The 13993-nt window shown below is 37.4% G+C and overlaps 1 protein-coding gene across 3 annotated transcripts in view; it reads left to right on the forward strand.

Moving 5' to 3' along the window:
* The window catches only part of LOC127697246 (contactin-associated protein like 5-3), an 883854-nt gene that overhangs the window by 192146 nt on the left and 677715 nt on the right, over positions 1–13993 (forward strand). For all 3 annotated transcript variants that reach the window (XM_052200245.1, XM_052200246.1, XM_052200247.1), the window contains exon 3: positions 11675–11868. In XM_052200245.1, coding sequence (XP_052056205.1) covers positions 11675–11868 — 194 coding nt within the window. The remainder of the gene's footprint in view (positions 1–11674; positions 11869–13993) is intronic.

Consider the following 13993-nt stretch of genomic DNA (forward strand, 5'->3'; position numbering starts at 1 on the left):
AAGATGGCCATTTTAACTATATTAATCCTGCCAATCCATGAGCATGGAAGATTTTTCTATTTTCTGAGATCTTCTTCGAATTCCTTCTTCAGAAATCTGAAGTTCTTGTCATATAGTTCTTTCACTTGTTTGGTTAGAGTCAAACCAAGATACTTTATGCTGTTTGTGGCTATTGTGAAGGATGTCATTTCCCTAATTTCTTTCTCAGTCTTCTTATCCTTTGAGTATATAAAGGCTACTGATTTGCTTGAGTTTATTTTGTAGCCAGCCACTTTGTGTTTATCAGCTGTAGGATTTCTCTTGTAGAATTTTTTGGGCCACTTAAGTATACTATCATATCATCTGCAAATAGTGATAGTTTGACTTCTTCTTTTCTAATTTGTATCCCTTTGACCTCCTTATGTTTTCTCATTGCTCTAGCTAGGAGTTCAAGAACTATATTGAAAAGATATGGAGAGAGGGGGCAGCCTTGTCTAGTCCCTGATTTTACTGGGATTGCTTCATGTTTCTCTCCATTTAGTTTGATGTTGGCTTCTGATTTGCTATATATTGCTTTTACTATGTTTAGATATGGGCCTTGAATTCCTGTCCTTTCCAAGACTTTTAGCATGAAAGGATGCTGAATTTATCAAATACTTTTTCAGCATCCAATGAAATGATCATGTGTTTTTTTTTTCCTTGAGTTTGTTTATGTAGTGGATAGCCTTTATGGATTTCCTTATATTGAACCATCCCTGCATCCCTGGGATGAAGCCTACTTGATCCTGGAGGATGATCGTTTTGATGTCTTCTTGGATTCTGTGGGCAAGAACTTTATTGAGTATTTTTGCATCAATATTCATAGGGAAAATTGTCCTGAAATTCTCTTTCTTATTTGAATCTTTTTGAATCAGCATAATTGGGGCTTCATAGAAGGAGTTGGGTAGTGTTCCTTCTATTTCTTTTTGGTGGAATAGTTTGAAGAGTATTGGTGTTAAGTCTTCTTTGAAGGTCTGATAGAATTCTGCACTGAAACCATCTGTTCCTTTCCTTTTTTTGATCGGAAGACTATCTATGACCCCTTCAATTTCTTTAGGGTTTATGGGTCTGTTAAATGATCTATTTGATCCTGGTTTAATTTTGGAATTTGGTATCTGTCTAAAAAATTGGCCATTTCCTCCAGATTCTCCAGTTGTGTTGAGTACAGGCTTTTGTAGTAGGACCTAATGATTTTTTTAATTTCCTCAGTTTCTGTAGTAATCTCTCCCTTTTCATTTCTAATTTTGTTAATTTGGATACTTTCTCTGTGCCCTTTGGTTAGTCTGGCTAAGGGTTTATCTATCTTCTTGATTTTTTTTTAAAGAACCAGCACCTGGTTTTGTTGATTCTTTGTATGGTTCCCTTTATTTCTACTTGATTGACTTCAGCCCTGAGTTTGATGATTTCCTGTCTTCTTCTCCTCCTGGGTGAATTAGCTTCTTTTTGTTCCAGGGCTTTCAGTTGTTCCATTAATCTTCTAGTATATGCACTCTCAAATTTCTTTTTGGAGGCACTCAAAGCTATGAGTTTTCCTCTTAGCACTGCTTTCATTGTGTCCGATAGATTTATGCATGTTGTGCCTTCATTTTCAGTAATTTCTAAGAAATCTTTGATTTCTTTCTTTATTTCTTCCTTGACCAAGGTATCATTGAGTAGAGTATTGTTCAGTTTCCATGTGTATGTGGGTTTTCTGTTGTTTTTATTGTTATTAAAGACCACTTTTACTCCATAGGGATCTGATAGGAGGCATGGGATTATTTCAATCTTATATTTGTTGAGGTCTGTCTTGTGACCAAGCATATGATCAATTTTAGAGAAGGTACCATGAGGTGCTGAGAAAAAGGTATATTCTTTTGCTTTGGGATCAAAAATTCTATATATCTCTTAAATCCAATTGGTCCAAAGCTTCAATTAGTTTCACTGTACCCCTGTTTAGTTTCTGTTTTACTGATTGGTCCATTAATGAGAATGGAGTGTTGAAGTCACCCACAATTATTGTGTTAGGTGCAATGTTTGCTTTGAGCTTTAGTAAAGTTTCTTTTATCAATAAGGGTGCCCTTGCATTTGGAGCATAGATGTTCAGAATTGAGAGATCTTCTTGTTGGATTTTTCCTTTTACCAGCAGGAATTGACCTTCCATGTCTCTTTTGATGACATTAGGATGAAGGTCAGTTTTATCTGATATTAGTATGGCAACTCTGGCTTGTTTCTTGAGACCATTTGCTTGTAGAATTGTCTTCCAGCCTTTTACTCTAAGGTAGTTTTATCTTTGACACTGAGGTGTATTTCCTGTATGCAGCAAAATGTAGGGTCCTGTTTACATAACCAGTCTGTTAGTCTATGTCTTTTTATTAGGGAATTGAGTCCATTTATGTTAAGAGATATTAAGGAGTAGTAGTTATTGCTTCCTATCATTTTTGATGTTAATTTTATACTTGTGTGGTTATCTTCTTTTGGGTTTGAAGAAAGAAGCTTAATATCTTGCTTTTTCTAGGGTATAGTTTTCCTCCTTTTAATGGTGTTTTCATTCTATTATCCTTTGAAGGGCTGGGTTTGTGGAAAGATATTGTGCAAATTTGGTTTTGTCATGGAATATCTTGGTTTCTCCATCTATGGTGATTGAGAGTTTTGCTGATTGTAATAGTCATGGCTGGCATTTGTGTTCTCTTAGGGTCTGCATGTGCTCCTGCCAGGATCTTCTAGCTTTCATGGTGTCTGGTGAGATGTCTGGTGTGATTCTGATAGGTCTTCCTTTTTATGTTACTTGGCCTTTTTCTCTTACTGCCCTAAGTATTCTTTCTTTGTTTAGTACATTTGGGGTTTTGATTATTATGTGATGGGAGGTATTTCTGTTCTGGTCCAGTCTGTTTGGAATTCTGTGGGCTTCTGGTATATTCATGGGCATTTCTCTCTTTAGGTTAGGGAAATTTTCTTCCATAATTTTGTTGAAGAAATTTGCTGGCCCTTTAAGTTGTAAATCTTCGCTCTCATCAATGCCTATAATCCTTAGGTTTGACTTTCTCATTGTGTCCTGGGTTTCCTGGATATTTTGGGTTACAAGCTTTTTGCATTTTGCATTTTCTTTGACTGTTGAGTCCATGGTTTCTATGGTATCTTTGGCATCTGAAATTCTTTCTTCTATCTCTTGTATTCTGTTGTTGATATTTGCATCTATGCTCCCTGATTTCTTCCCAAGGTTTTCAATCTCCAAAGTTGTCTCCCTTTGTGCTTTCTTAGTTGTTTCTACTTCTGATTTTAGATCCTGGAGGTTTTTGCACAGTTCTGTCATTTGCTTTTATGTGTTTTCCTCTAATTCATTGAGAGCTTTTTGTGTTTCCTCTTTCCTGACTTCTGTCTGTTTATCAAAGCTCTCCTGTATTTCTTTAAGTGATTTTTGCATTTTCTCCTTATTGGCCAAAAACTTCTGACCCATATTGTCCTGAATTTCTTTAAGTGATTTTTGTGTTTCCCTTGTAAGGGCTTCTAGCTTTTCATCATTTTTCTCCTGAATTTCTTTATGAGATTTATGAGTTTAACAGCATCCTTACCAGTGCTTTTAAATCCAACTCTTATTTTTCTGGTGTGTTGGGGTATCCAGGACTTACTATTGTTGGAGAATTGGGTTCAGATGCTGCCATAATGCCTTGGTTTCTGTTAGTCACATTCCTACACTTGCCTTTAGCCATCTAGTTCTCACTGGTGTTAGATGGTCTTATTGTCACTGGCTGGTGCTTCAACCTACTGTGGATCTTTAAAGCCATTTCTGCAACACTGGATGACTGGGTTTCCTCTGGCACAGATTACTCATATGCTGCCTTCCTCTTTTGTGCCTTTGGAGCCCTGCTCAGTCTTGCCTCAGGAAATGTTATACTTGGGTTGTCAAGGTGAACCAGGTGTTCTCAGACTGCTCTGTTATGGAGAAAAAAATGGTTTGTATGGGGGTGGGGATGGGGGGGTGTCACTCCCTCTGTTTATTCTCATGTAGGACACAGGCCCCATGACTGACCAGCTTGCAGATAAACTGCCTAAGTTTTCAGGTCCTGGGTGCAGGCAGACCCTTGGAGATTTGCACCCCCAGAGATCTTAATCTCAGGATAATACCGTACCTAGTGATGTTTTTCTGCCCTGGCAGGCCACACAGATGGCCACGGGGAGTTGCTCCCTTTGCTGCTCTCCAGGCAGGACACAGACCCATGACCTACCAGCTGGAATATGAACCACCTGTGTGCTCAGGTCCTGGGTACAGACAGACCTCTGGCAGTTTGCACCCCCAGAGATCTTAAGCTCAGGGTGATACAGTACCTCGTGATGCTTTTCTGCCCTGGCAGGCAACGAATATGGCCATGGGAATTCTCTTCTTCTGCTGCTCTCCAGGCAGGACACAGGCCCCCACACCCTATGGACTGGCAGAAGCACCACCTATGTGCTCAGTTCCTGAGGGCAGGCAGACTCCTGGCGGTTTTCACCCCCAGAGATCTAAAGCTTGGCAGCGACTATGGACGCGGGGATTCTCTCCCTCTGCTGCTCTCCAGGCATGACCTATTATATTTTTCTTGAGACAGGCGTTCTCAATGGACTGAAATCTGTAACCATTTAAATTATTTGATACTTACAACAATAAAGACACATGAGACATAACCTAAGGTAAAAACTTGCTAGTTCAGGGAGGTATCTTTTTTCTGTGAACCATATAAAGAATATTTATTTACAAGCCTGAGTCTACAACTAAACTACTATCTCTTTAGAAATCTCTTACCTTTGTCACTCTACCAACCTAGTTTACCTTTCTCTTGATTTCATCCAAACTGAAGGGGGCTGTTTAGATTTCTTTAGGGAAATACTGTTTTACTTGTGTCCTGACAGTTGCTTCTCTTATGTTAGTTAATATAAATCCGAAGAGGAAATCCCTACATCTTATCTAGAGCTCCTTCCATAAAGACGCTTCCAAGCCAAAGTGAGTGAGGAAGAGAGGGAGGAGAGAGAGAGAGAGAAAGAGAGAGAGAGAGAGAGAGAGAGAGAGAGAGAGAGAGAGAGAGAGAGAGATCTAAGGTCCAATTGCTATAAAGAAGTCTCTTATACCCTTGGCAAGAAGTGGGCTCCAAGGCAAGTCATTAGGAGTTGAACCTATACACTGGGATAGCTTGATTCTAATAAATTCATGTGCCTCTAGTCATAAAACAAATACAAAAAGTCCTCGCTAAGCAACTTGTCTTAACATAAACAAGAACGTTCTTTTCCTTAGTATTCTTAACTCTGGAGACTTTTAAAGGCATAACCAAACTGCATTATTTCTGGGCATACTTAACGGCATCTGACAAATATCTATTTAAACCATCATATTTTGCAAAGTTAGTATTTTGCTTACAATAATTACATATCCTGCAACAAAATCTTATAACTTACCAAGTTTGCTTGCCACTGAGCCTCAGTGATCTATCTACATGTTTCTTCTTTCCCAGAGCTTGTTGCTGTGAACCACTGTGTTCTGAATGTTAATATGGGTGCTGGGATTTGAATTCAGGTGTTTATGTTTGCAAGGCAAGTGCTGAGTCATCTTACCAACCTCAAGATCTCTGTTTACTTTTTACTGTGTTTAACTCATTAATTAGATTTGTCCATAAAACAAGTTTGAATCGTGGCTTAAAGAGCCACCAAGTATGTCTTAACGGAGACTGCAACTCATCCTCTCTGGGAACTCCTCCTTCATTCATGAAAAATTCTTGTTTAAAGGGCTTCTATATGATGTATGGGAAGCACGGATTTTGGAAAACTGTTCCTTCAAGATTATTTTAGGGAATTAAAAAATAGTCATGAACTACAGCAATATCTTAATTTTTAAAGATCAGGTGTGTAATTGAGAATGAAGGCTCAATAATTTGTGTTCAGTTATTCTCTGTTTTATTTGGATATAAAATCTTTCACTGACTCAAGTGCTCAGTCATCCTGCTAGTACTGCTTGACAGTTTACTTAGGGATTCCTTTGGCTTTACTTCTTGTGTGCTGAGATTTCAACTAGGCCATGATCTATGCCCAGATCTTTATGAGTACTGTGAACTAAATGCAAATCTTGCACAAGCAGCACTATACCTGGTGAGTTATCACCCTGGAAGTCCTTTATTTTAATAAAATTTTATCTTACATATAAATATCTGTAAAAAGGAAAAATTCTAAAGCATGAACAAAAAGTTTAGACAAGGACTATTGGCAATCATGGGTAAGTTATGAGAGGCTTGAAAATGTTCATTTCAAACTAGTTAACCTCATTCAAATGGGGTTAAGTCCTACATTGTTCTGCTTGTATATTATTATTTATTTATTTGTTTGTTTGATTATTTACTACACAGATACACTAAAGAAAAAGGCTACATAAAAAAAAAGAATAAAAATCAACCCATTTCCTGTCAAGGTTTAGTGCTGTTCAGGTGACACTGCTTAAAAACAATTTGAAATTTTTACATTTGAAAAATAGAGAAGCAGCTGAAATGAGCAGCAGGAGACACTGGGTGTGATGTATGGGTTTGGAATTAGTATGTATTTTCTGGGTAAATTAATACTGTACCTCCTTCTGTTGGAAGGAGTTAGCAAAGAGGCATGAGTACTGGTTGGGAGTTTTGAGTTTGAGGAGGAAGATAGTAAGAACCACAATCATGTATTTCTTGGACTGATATCTCAGGTAACTTAAATGCTTCCTCTCATGAGTCTAACTTTTATTGAACTTGTTTTTCTCTATTACTGACTGAGACATACATACAATAAAATTTGATCAAAGCTACACTTTTGCCATTCGCTCTAGTTCCTCTTCAATATCCCCAATCTTTATCCCTCCAATCTCTATATTGTTACATTTTGTGCTGCTGTTGTTGTTGGTTGTATTTGTGTAATTTTAAATATACTGAGTTTATTTAGTGTGTCCTCAGTGTGAACATATGTATAAGACCATCTACTTACTGTTCATGTATAGATTCTCAGTGGCCATCCCCAAAATAATCCTACATTCCTTCCAATGGAAGCTATTATTTGCTCATCAGCTAGAGGTAGAATTTCACAATGCCCAATTCCTGTCTCTGCTGACATTTTATTTGTCTTAAACTTATTTTACACAAAGAGCCATAGAAGCTATGAGCTTGTAAGTGAACAGTCCTGTATATCTAGATTTTTGAGTCCTTTCTACACATATCCAATATGATACCAGAGTCAGAGAGAGGGAATCTTATGAAAGCTGTCCCATTTAAAGCTGAGCACTCTGTATTCTCTGTTTTATACATGCTGAAAAGTTGTGAGTCTCCATATTAATCTATATCCATTGTAAAAACAACCTACTCTGATGAGGATTTCCAAATGCATTTTTTATGGGCATAAAGATAAGCAGAATAGAATTAGTAGGTTCTTCCATAGAGGATCAAGCCAGCCTTGTATCCTTGGCCCAGTTAATGGTAGCAGGCATGAGTTTTGTCCTGCAAAGCAGGATTTGAAGCCTGACAATGGGTTTTGAATCAGGCTTGGTTTGCCCTTGCAGAACAGGACTTAAGTCTAATCAGAAATCAGTTTGTTACTCCCATGACATACATGCATTACTATTCCAGTTGATATGTATTGCCAAGGCAATCACCACTGTAGCTCACATGATTCACAATTAGTTAAGACTGATGACTACTTACTTTCCCAATTCTGGTAGTCTGTATATCGCCTTATACATTGTGGATGCTAGAATAAAGTTTCAGTATCAACAAAAGCTTGATTTTTTACATATCTTATGATTCAAGTGTATAGTGTATCCACCAACGTTGTCTTGTATTGTCCTAATTATTTGATATCAAATTGGGGTTTCTACCTGACCTTTGATCATTCAGTTCCCAGACAAAGCACACACAAGTTTTATTATTATAATAAGTCTTAATCAGTACTAGAGCTGGGCAGATGTCTATCTTCTATATTATCAGAATCTATTTTTCCATCAATAACTCCAAGTTAAAATTTGCCGTGTTCCATCTGGGCATCTCTTAACTCCAATTGGAAAATCTTCATTGCAAGGGTTTCATGATTTATTTACCCTATGATGGCTTCCTCCTCTCTCTCCTTTCTTCTCCTTTGTGATGTCCTCAGACCCAAAGCCTAGGACCTTAAGAAACCCAGCTATCTATGTTCTTTCCAATTATGGCCTGTAGGCATCTTTATTCGCCAATCAAAGATAACTTAGATAACAAGGTTTTATAGTGTCACTTGAGTTTATCATTTGGGTACATACAGACTCTCTCATAGCTGGGGACAACCAGACCTTGGGGCCAATATTTAACCTTAAATTATAAGCAAATGACCAAACCTCAGCAGTATTGTCTTCCAGATTGGGAAGGCAACCAAGAACAATGGTAATAGGTTTTAAATTTTTAGGAGAATGTGGAATCCCACTGGCAAACCTGATTAAACAGTTAGCATATATGTAACAAATGTCCAGTCACTGGTGTTTTTATTGGAGTCTATAAGTATGTGTGAAGATGATGCCTCCAATTCTAGGCTAACTGAAGTCAAGCTCTTTTGTATATGTTCCTTTATTTATGGTAGGAAGTTCCATCAGTTATTGATTTTGATGTGACATTTTCAAACTGCCGTTATGTTTCTCTCTACTCTCTCTACTCTATTATCCCATCTTCCACCCTACAGAATCCTTCTGATCCATATTCCCAGATCTCTTCTTATACCACCAGCATTTTATCTGTGTGTGTGTGTGTGTGTGTGTGTGTGTGTGTGTGAGAGAGAGAGAGAGAGAGAGAGAGAGAGAGAGAGAGAGAGAGAGAGAGAGAGAGTATTCAGGAGCAAACCCTTTTCACAGTAGTTATTTCCCAAGCTTGAGATTTTCTCTTAAATCTATTTTCCTGTTAGAAAGTAATCTCAATGAGCTGGATTTCTCTTACCTGAATTTAAATCCAGGCAATCCAGTGTTTCACACTTTCTGTATTTCTGTTTCCCACTATGACAGAAGATTGAGGTTATTTCTTTCATAGGACATTGCATTTTATGGGGAGTAAAAGCAGACTGAACACAGTACATTCCAGAATCCAATAGATCTACCACAATAACTATTGATTCTTTTACCTACTGTGTATTTGCTCAGTCTTACAAGTGCCTGGGAGCTTCCATCCACATTATGATACAAAAACATAGCATCTTTGCCAGCAATCATTTCAGCATTGTCTAGACCTTGTTTACTGTGTCTATCATTGGAAAAGAAAAACAGGAATCAAAGACATAACTGGAAGTCTATTTACAGATTTTATTCTTGAGAATGTGGCCTTGTGGTCATAGTTGTAATGCTAAGGAAAGCTAAAACATTCAGTTATCCCTTCCATACACATAAACTACACATACACACATGTGCATCACTCAAATTATAGAAATATCTGAGAATATCAATGTATATCACAGTACCCACCTTGTTTTTGGCACACCGACCACTAAACAGAACACATTGCACAGTAGAAGACTATCTTGGGCCTTTCTTCATCCATGCTTCAAATCTTATTCAGGTGGAAATAAAAGTAAATTAAACAAAAGTACTGAAGAATAGCTGATATTGAAATATAGTCCCACACATAAAATATAGGCTTTGAGATCAGTAAGCTTTCCCTCCTCCAGCTCTAGTATCAGTATCTTTGGTCCCATATTGTAAGGGACTTGGCAGTGGGAAGGAGAATGTAGAGTGGCCCTGAGCTACAAACCTGGGTCTGACTGAAAATTCTGTGGGGGCTAGAATATATAAAGTCCCTGACCTACCAAACTGAGGTCTGAGTAAATAATTTTCTACTCAATGAGAAATAAACTAGAGCATCACAGGAATGAGAATCCTTGTTTAAGAAGGAAGTGAATCTCTTATTCTATGTTTAGTAGTACTCTCTTCTCCTGTTCTGAACAAAGTGGCCAGCAATATGGTTGAATCTCACCAAACACCTATATCTCACTGAAGATATTCTATGCCCCTCACCCCAATTTCAAGAAAACTTGATAATTCAGCAGTAAAAGTTTATTCCTCCTTGAAATGGAGACAAAAAAAAACTTGATTCTTGTTGTGAGAGAATGAATATTGATTATCTACAAAGTTCAAATTTCATGAATAGTTTAGAAGCCCAGCAGCTGTTGCAAAACTCTTGTGAATGCATTGGGTTAAACATGAGATGTCCCAGGCTCCCTCATGTACTATGCTTGTGCATATATCATTCTCTTCTCTGTTCCCTGCCTACGAGCAATTATAGAACTGTCTGCATCCCACCTTCCACGGCATGGCTACCGTTGCCTCAGGTTCAGTGTTACTGTTTCTTTCTTTGAACACCATTTCTGAGCATCTGCTAGGACATTCATTCCCCTTTGCCAGTATTGTAACTCTGTTTTTCTCTTGTAAATGTTCTTGACATGCTTTCTATGAACTTGTTTTCCTTTCCATCCAGCATTCTCTATGTTGGGAATAAAAGTTATGTAGATAATTGTTGTTCTTGAGAGGCTCAGTGAATGTCTTCTTTAAGTTTTGTATCCAGAGTGAGATATGAGTTCCCAAGGAGGATCATAGTACAAATTTGGATAGAGAAAGGAAAGAAGTCAAAGACAGAGGAATGGGAGAAGCAAGGTATGAAGGGGAAAGAGTGGGTGGCATCATAAATGATGCCTTTCAGCACACATGAAAGCTCTAGAACAAAAAGAAGTGAATACACTCAAGAGGAGTAGATGGCAGGAAATAATCAAACTCTTGGTTAAAACCAACCAGGTAGAAACAAAAGGAACTATGCAAAGAATCAACAAAACTAGGAGCTGGTTCTTTGAGAAAACCAACAAGATCAATTAATCTTTATTCAGACTAACCAGAGGGCACAGAAACAGTATCCAAATAAACAAAATCATAAATAAAAGATATAACAACAGAAATGGTGGAAATTTAAAAAATCATCAGATCTTACTACAAAAGCCTATATTCAACACAACTACAAAATCTGTATGAAATGGACAATTTTCTAACAGATACCAAACACCAAAGTTAAATAGGAATCAGATAAACCATCTTAACAGTTTCATAAACCCCAAAGAAATAGAAGTAATCATTAAAAGTCACCCAACCAAAAAAAGTCCTAGACCATATGTGTTTAGTGTAAAATTCTATTAGACCCGCAAAGAAGACCTAATATCTATATTCTTCAAAGTATCCCACAACATAGAAACAGAAGGAGCACTACCCAGTTCATTCTATGAAGCCACAGTTACACTTTGTATTTTCCCTTGGAGATGGAACAGTTTCTGTCTAATCAGGAAACTGTCACAATTTCCTTTTATAGAGAATTTCATAAGAAAAATTTTTTCTATTTCTATCATGTATAATTTTCCAAAGAGATTTTCAATACTGACTGAGTTCATATTACTTTTAGCTTCAGAAAATATAATGTGTATTTAATAGGCATTTTACTATTATAAATTATTTTGATGATTTAAAATAAAAATGATGTCTTTCCCCTGAACCTGGAGCCCTGTGATAAAGGATAGAATATTGGTTTTGAGAATACTTAGAGTTTAAGTTCAGAGGCAGGAACCATGCTTATTTGAACATAGTTTCATTGATCTCTGACGTAGAAAATGGTGACTTTCTAGTATTATTGCAATTCTCTCTTTCATCCTATTCCAGGAACTGGTGGTTGGTCCCCAGCAGATTCCAATACCCATCAATGGCTCCAGATTGACCTGGGAAACAGAGTGGAGATTACAGCAGTGGCCACACAGGGAAGATATGGGAGCTCTGACTGGGTGACAAGCTATCACCTGATGTTCAGTGACACTGGGCATAACTGGCAACATTACAAACAAGAAGACAGCATCTGGGTAGGAAGTACTTTCCTCTTCCAGTGAATAAAGATGATATGTGGTATGCTAATGCATTAATGTTTTGGCTGTCCTATTGTAACCAGACTGTGCAGCCTCCTATAATATCCTGTGTTCATTAAAAAATAATGTGATAACATCTATGCCCTGGTTCAAATCTCAAAGGAAATCAGAGTATCAACTGTAGAGAGTTTAGTCTATTGCAATTTCAGTGGGTTTATGTTGGAATATGTTATATAATCTATAAATTAGGAAAACATGGTGACTAAAACCTTATTGTTGGTAGGGTGGTGTCACTGTCTATCTCTCTTTTGTTCATGGTTTTATGTAAAATTCAGTCAACAAAAGTAACATAAGTGAGAAAAGGCTCATTTTTACTTATGGTTCCAGGTTACCATCCATTGCAGCATGGAAACATATACATGAAATTTATAACTTGCCCAATAACTCAGCTATGTCATTTGTCCAAGATTGCAAAGGATGAGATTATGCCTGAGGAATCTCTACTCTTCTTTGAGTCTTCTGAACATCTACCACCCAAAGTTCTAAAAATATTCACATATAGAAAAAAATAGCAAAGTTTAGGTTTTTCCAGTGTTTGTGAGTAACTATCACATTGAAGATAATATACTTGCTCTAAGTTACTAAACAGAAATTTTTTCCTTGCTGCTGTTTCACACTTATGAACTTTATATAAGTAAAAGTTGGCAGGAAACCATAAGAAAAAGAAAGCAGAAACAAGACACACAGTGTGGTGCTACCACGAGATGTCTCAAGAGTGTAGAGTTGGGGGATTGGGAAGACAGGAAGACAGCTCAGCAGCAACTGTGCTTAACCTCAAAGAATGCAGACTGCAGACTGGAGTTCAGATCCTTGGAACAACAACAACAACAACAACAACAGCAGCAGCAGCAACAACAACAACAACAACAACAACAACAAAAGCCAGGTAGATATATAGCATCTTCAGAATACCCAAAATCATGTTTGTTAGCCAGACTAGAAAGAAGGACAGTGGACCCTGCCTAAGTAGATAATGAGAGATAGATTAAAAAAAAAAAGACCCTGATACCAACGTTAGCATGCCACACACAAGAGCACAGCTAAGTGAGCATCCATGCATACATGAACATATATTTATACATCAAAAAGAAAAAGTTAAACCTTTCTCTTTACATGTAAACAAATGCTGCTTTAAGTTTAGGAAGAAAAAAGTCACAAATTTCTTCTAAAAGAACTTAAAATGTGAACACATGGTGATGGAAAACATTATCTTTTCCTCTCAGAACCTCCTCGGCTATACCCTTGACTTCAGTTACTATGTTATTCAGAACTAGCCTAACTTTGTTGAAAAGAATGTGCTTTTGCTGCATTAACATTTGCTGAAAGCCTACTTGAGACAAGGAGTAAAGTAAGCATTCCAGTTATTTAGTGAACATGGAATATTGAATACCAGTGTTGTCATTTTCTTTGGTCATTTATGTCAGCTGCAATATTCCCACCAGGCATGGTCTTTCATTTTGGATATACTCTTTGAAGGCTCTTTTATTTGTTTTTTCAATATTGAAGACCACATCAATTTTTACAGATTTGCGTTTGCTTTGCTGTTCAGTGTGGAGCAAGAAATAAGCTGTCCTTCCGCCGGGGGTACAATTTTAAATCTTTATATTCACTTTAGAGGGGAAAATAGATGTGGGATTATTTATTTTCTCTGGAGATTTTCATCAGAAATGGTTGATTTCAGATGGAGTTGCAATTTTGAGTTATTTTGTTTCCACAGGGGAAAAAAAGATCTAGGTTCATTTTCTTCAGATTCACATGCCCTTCTCTCAGCCCCTTTGGGCTACAGAAAGTATTTCAAGAAGGCCCCTCTGTGTTTGGGAACATCTGACCAAGAGTTCTAAACCCTGCCTGAGGTGTTGGTTTAATTGAGCTTCAATTTTTTTTTCCTTCAAGGCAGATCCCCCCACTCTTTTCCATCTATAGGGAACTAAGCTTCTACTTATTGGACTAATTTTATGGTGTTTAGAAAGAAAACTGTGGAATCACCAAGGTTATTAGTGCTTGAGTATGGGCAAGGAAGACTATTACTGCCGTACTGTCAACCGTCAACAGCCTTGACACT

This window comes from Apodemus sylvaticus, chromosome 12 (genome assembly GCF_947179515.1).
Source record: "Apodemus sylvaticus chromosome 12, mApoSyl1.1, whole genome shotgun sequence".
Classification (NCBI taxonomy): Eukaryota; Metazoa; Chordata; class Mammalia; order Rodentia; family Muridae; genus Apodemus; species Apodemus sylvaticus.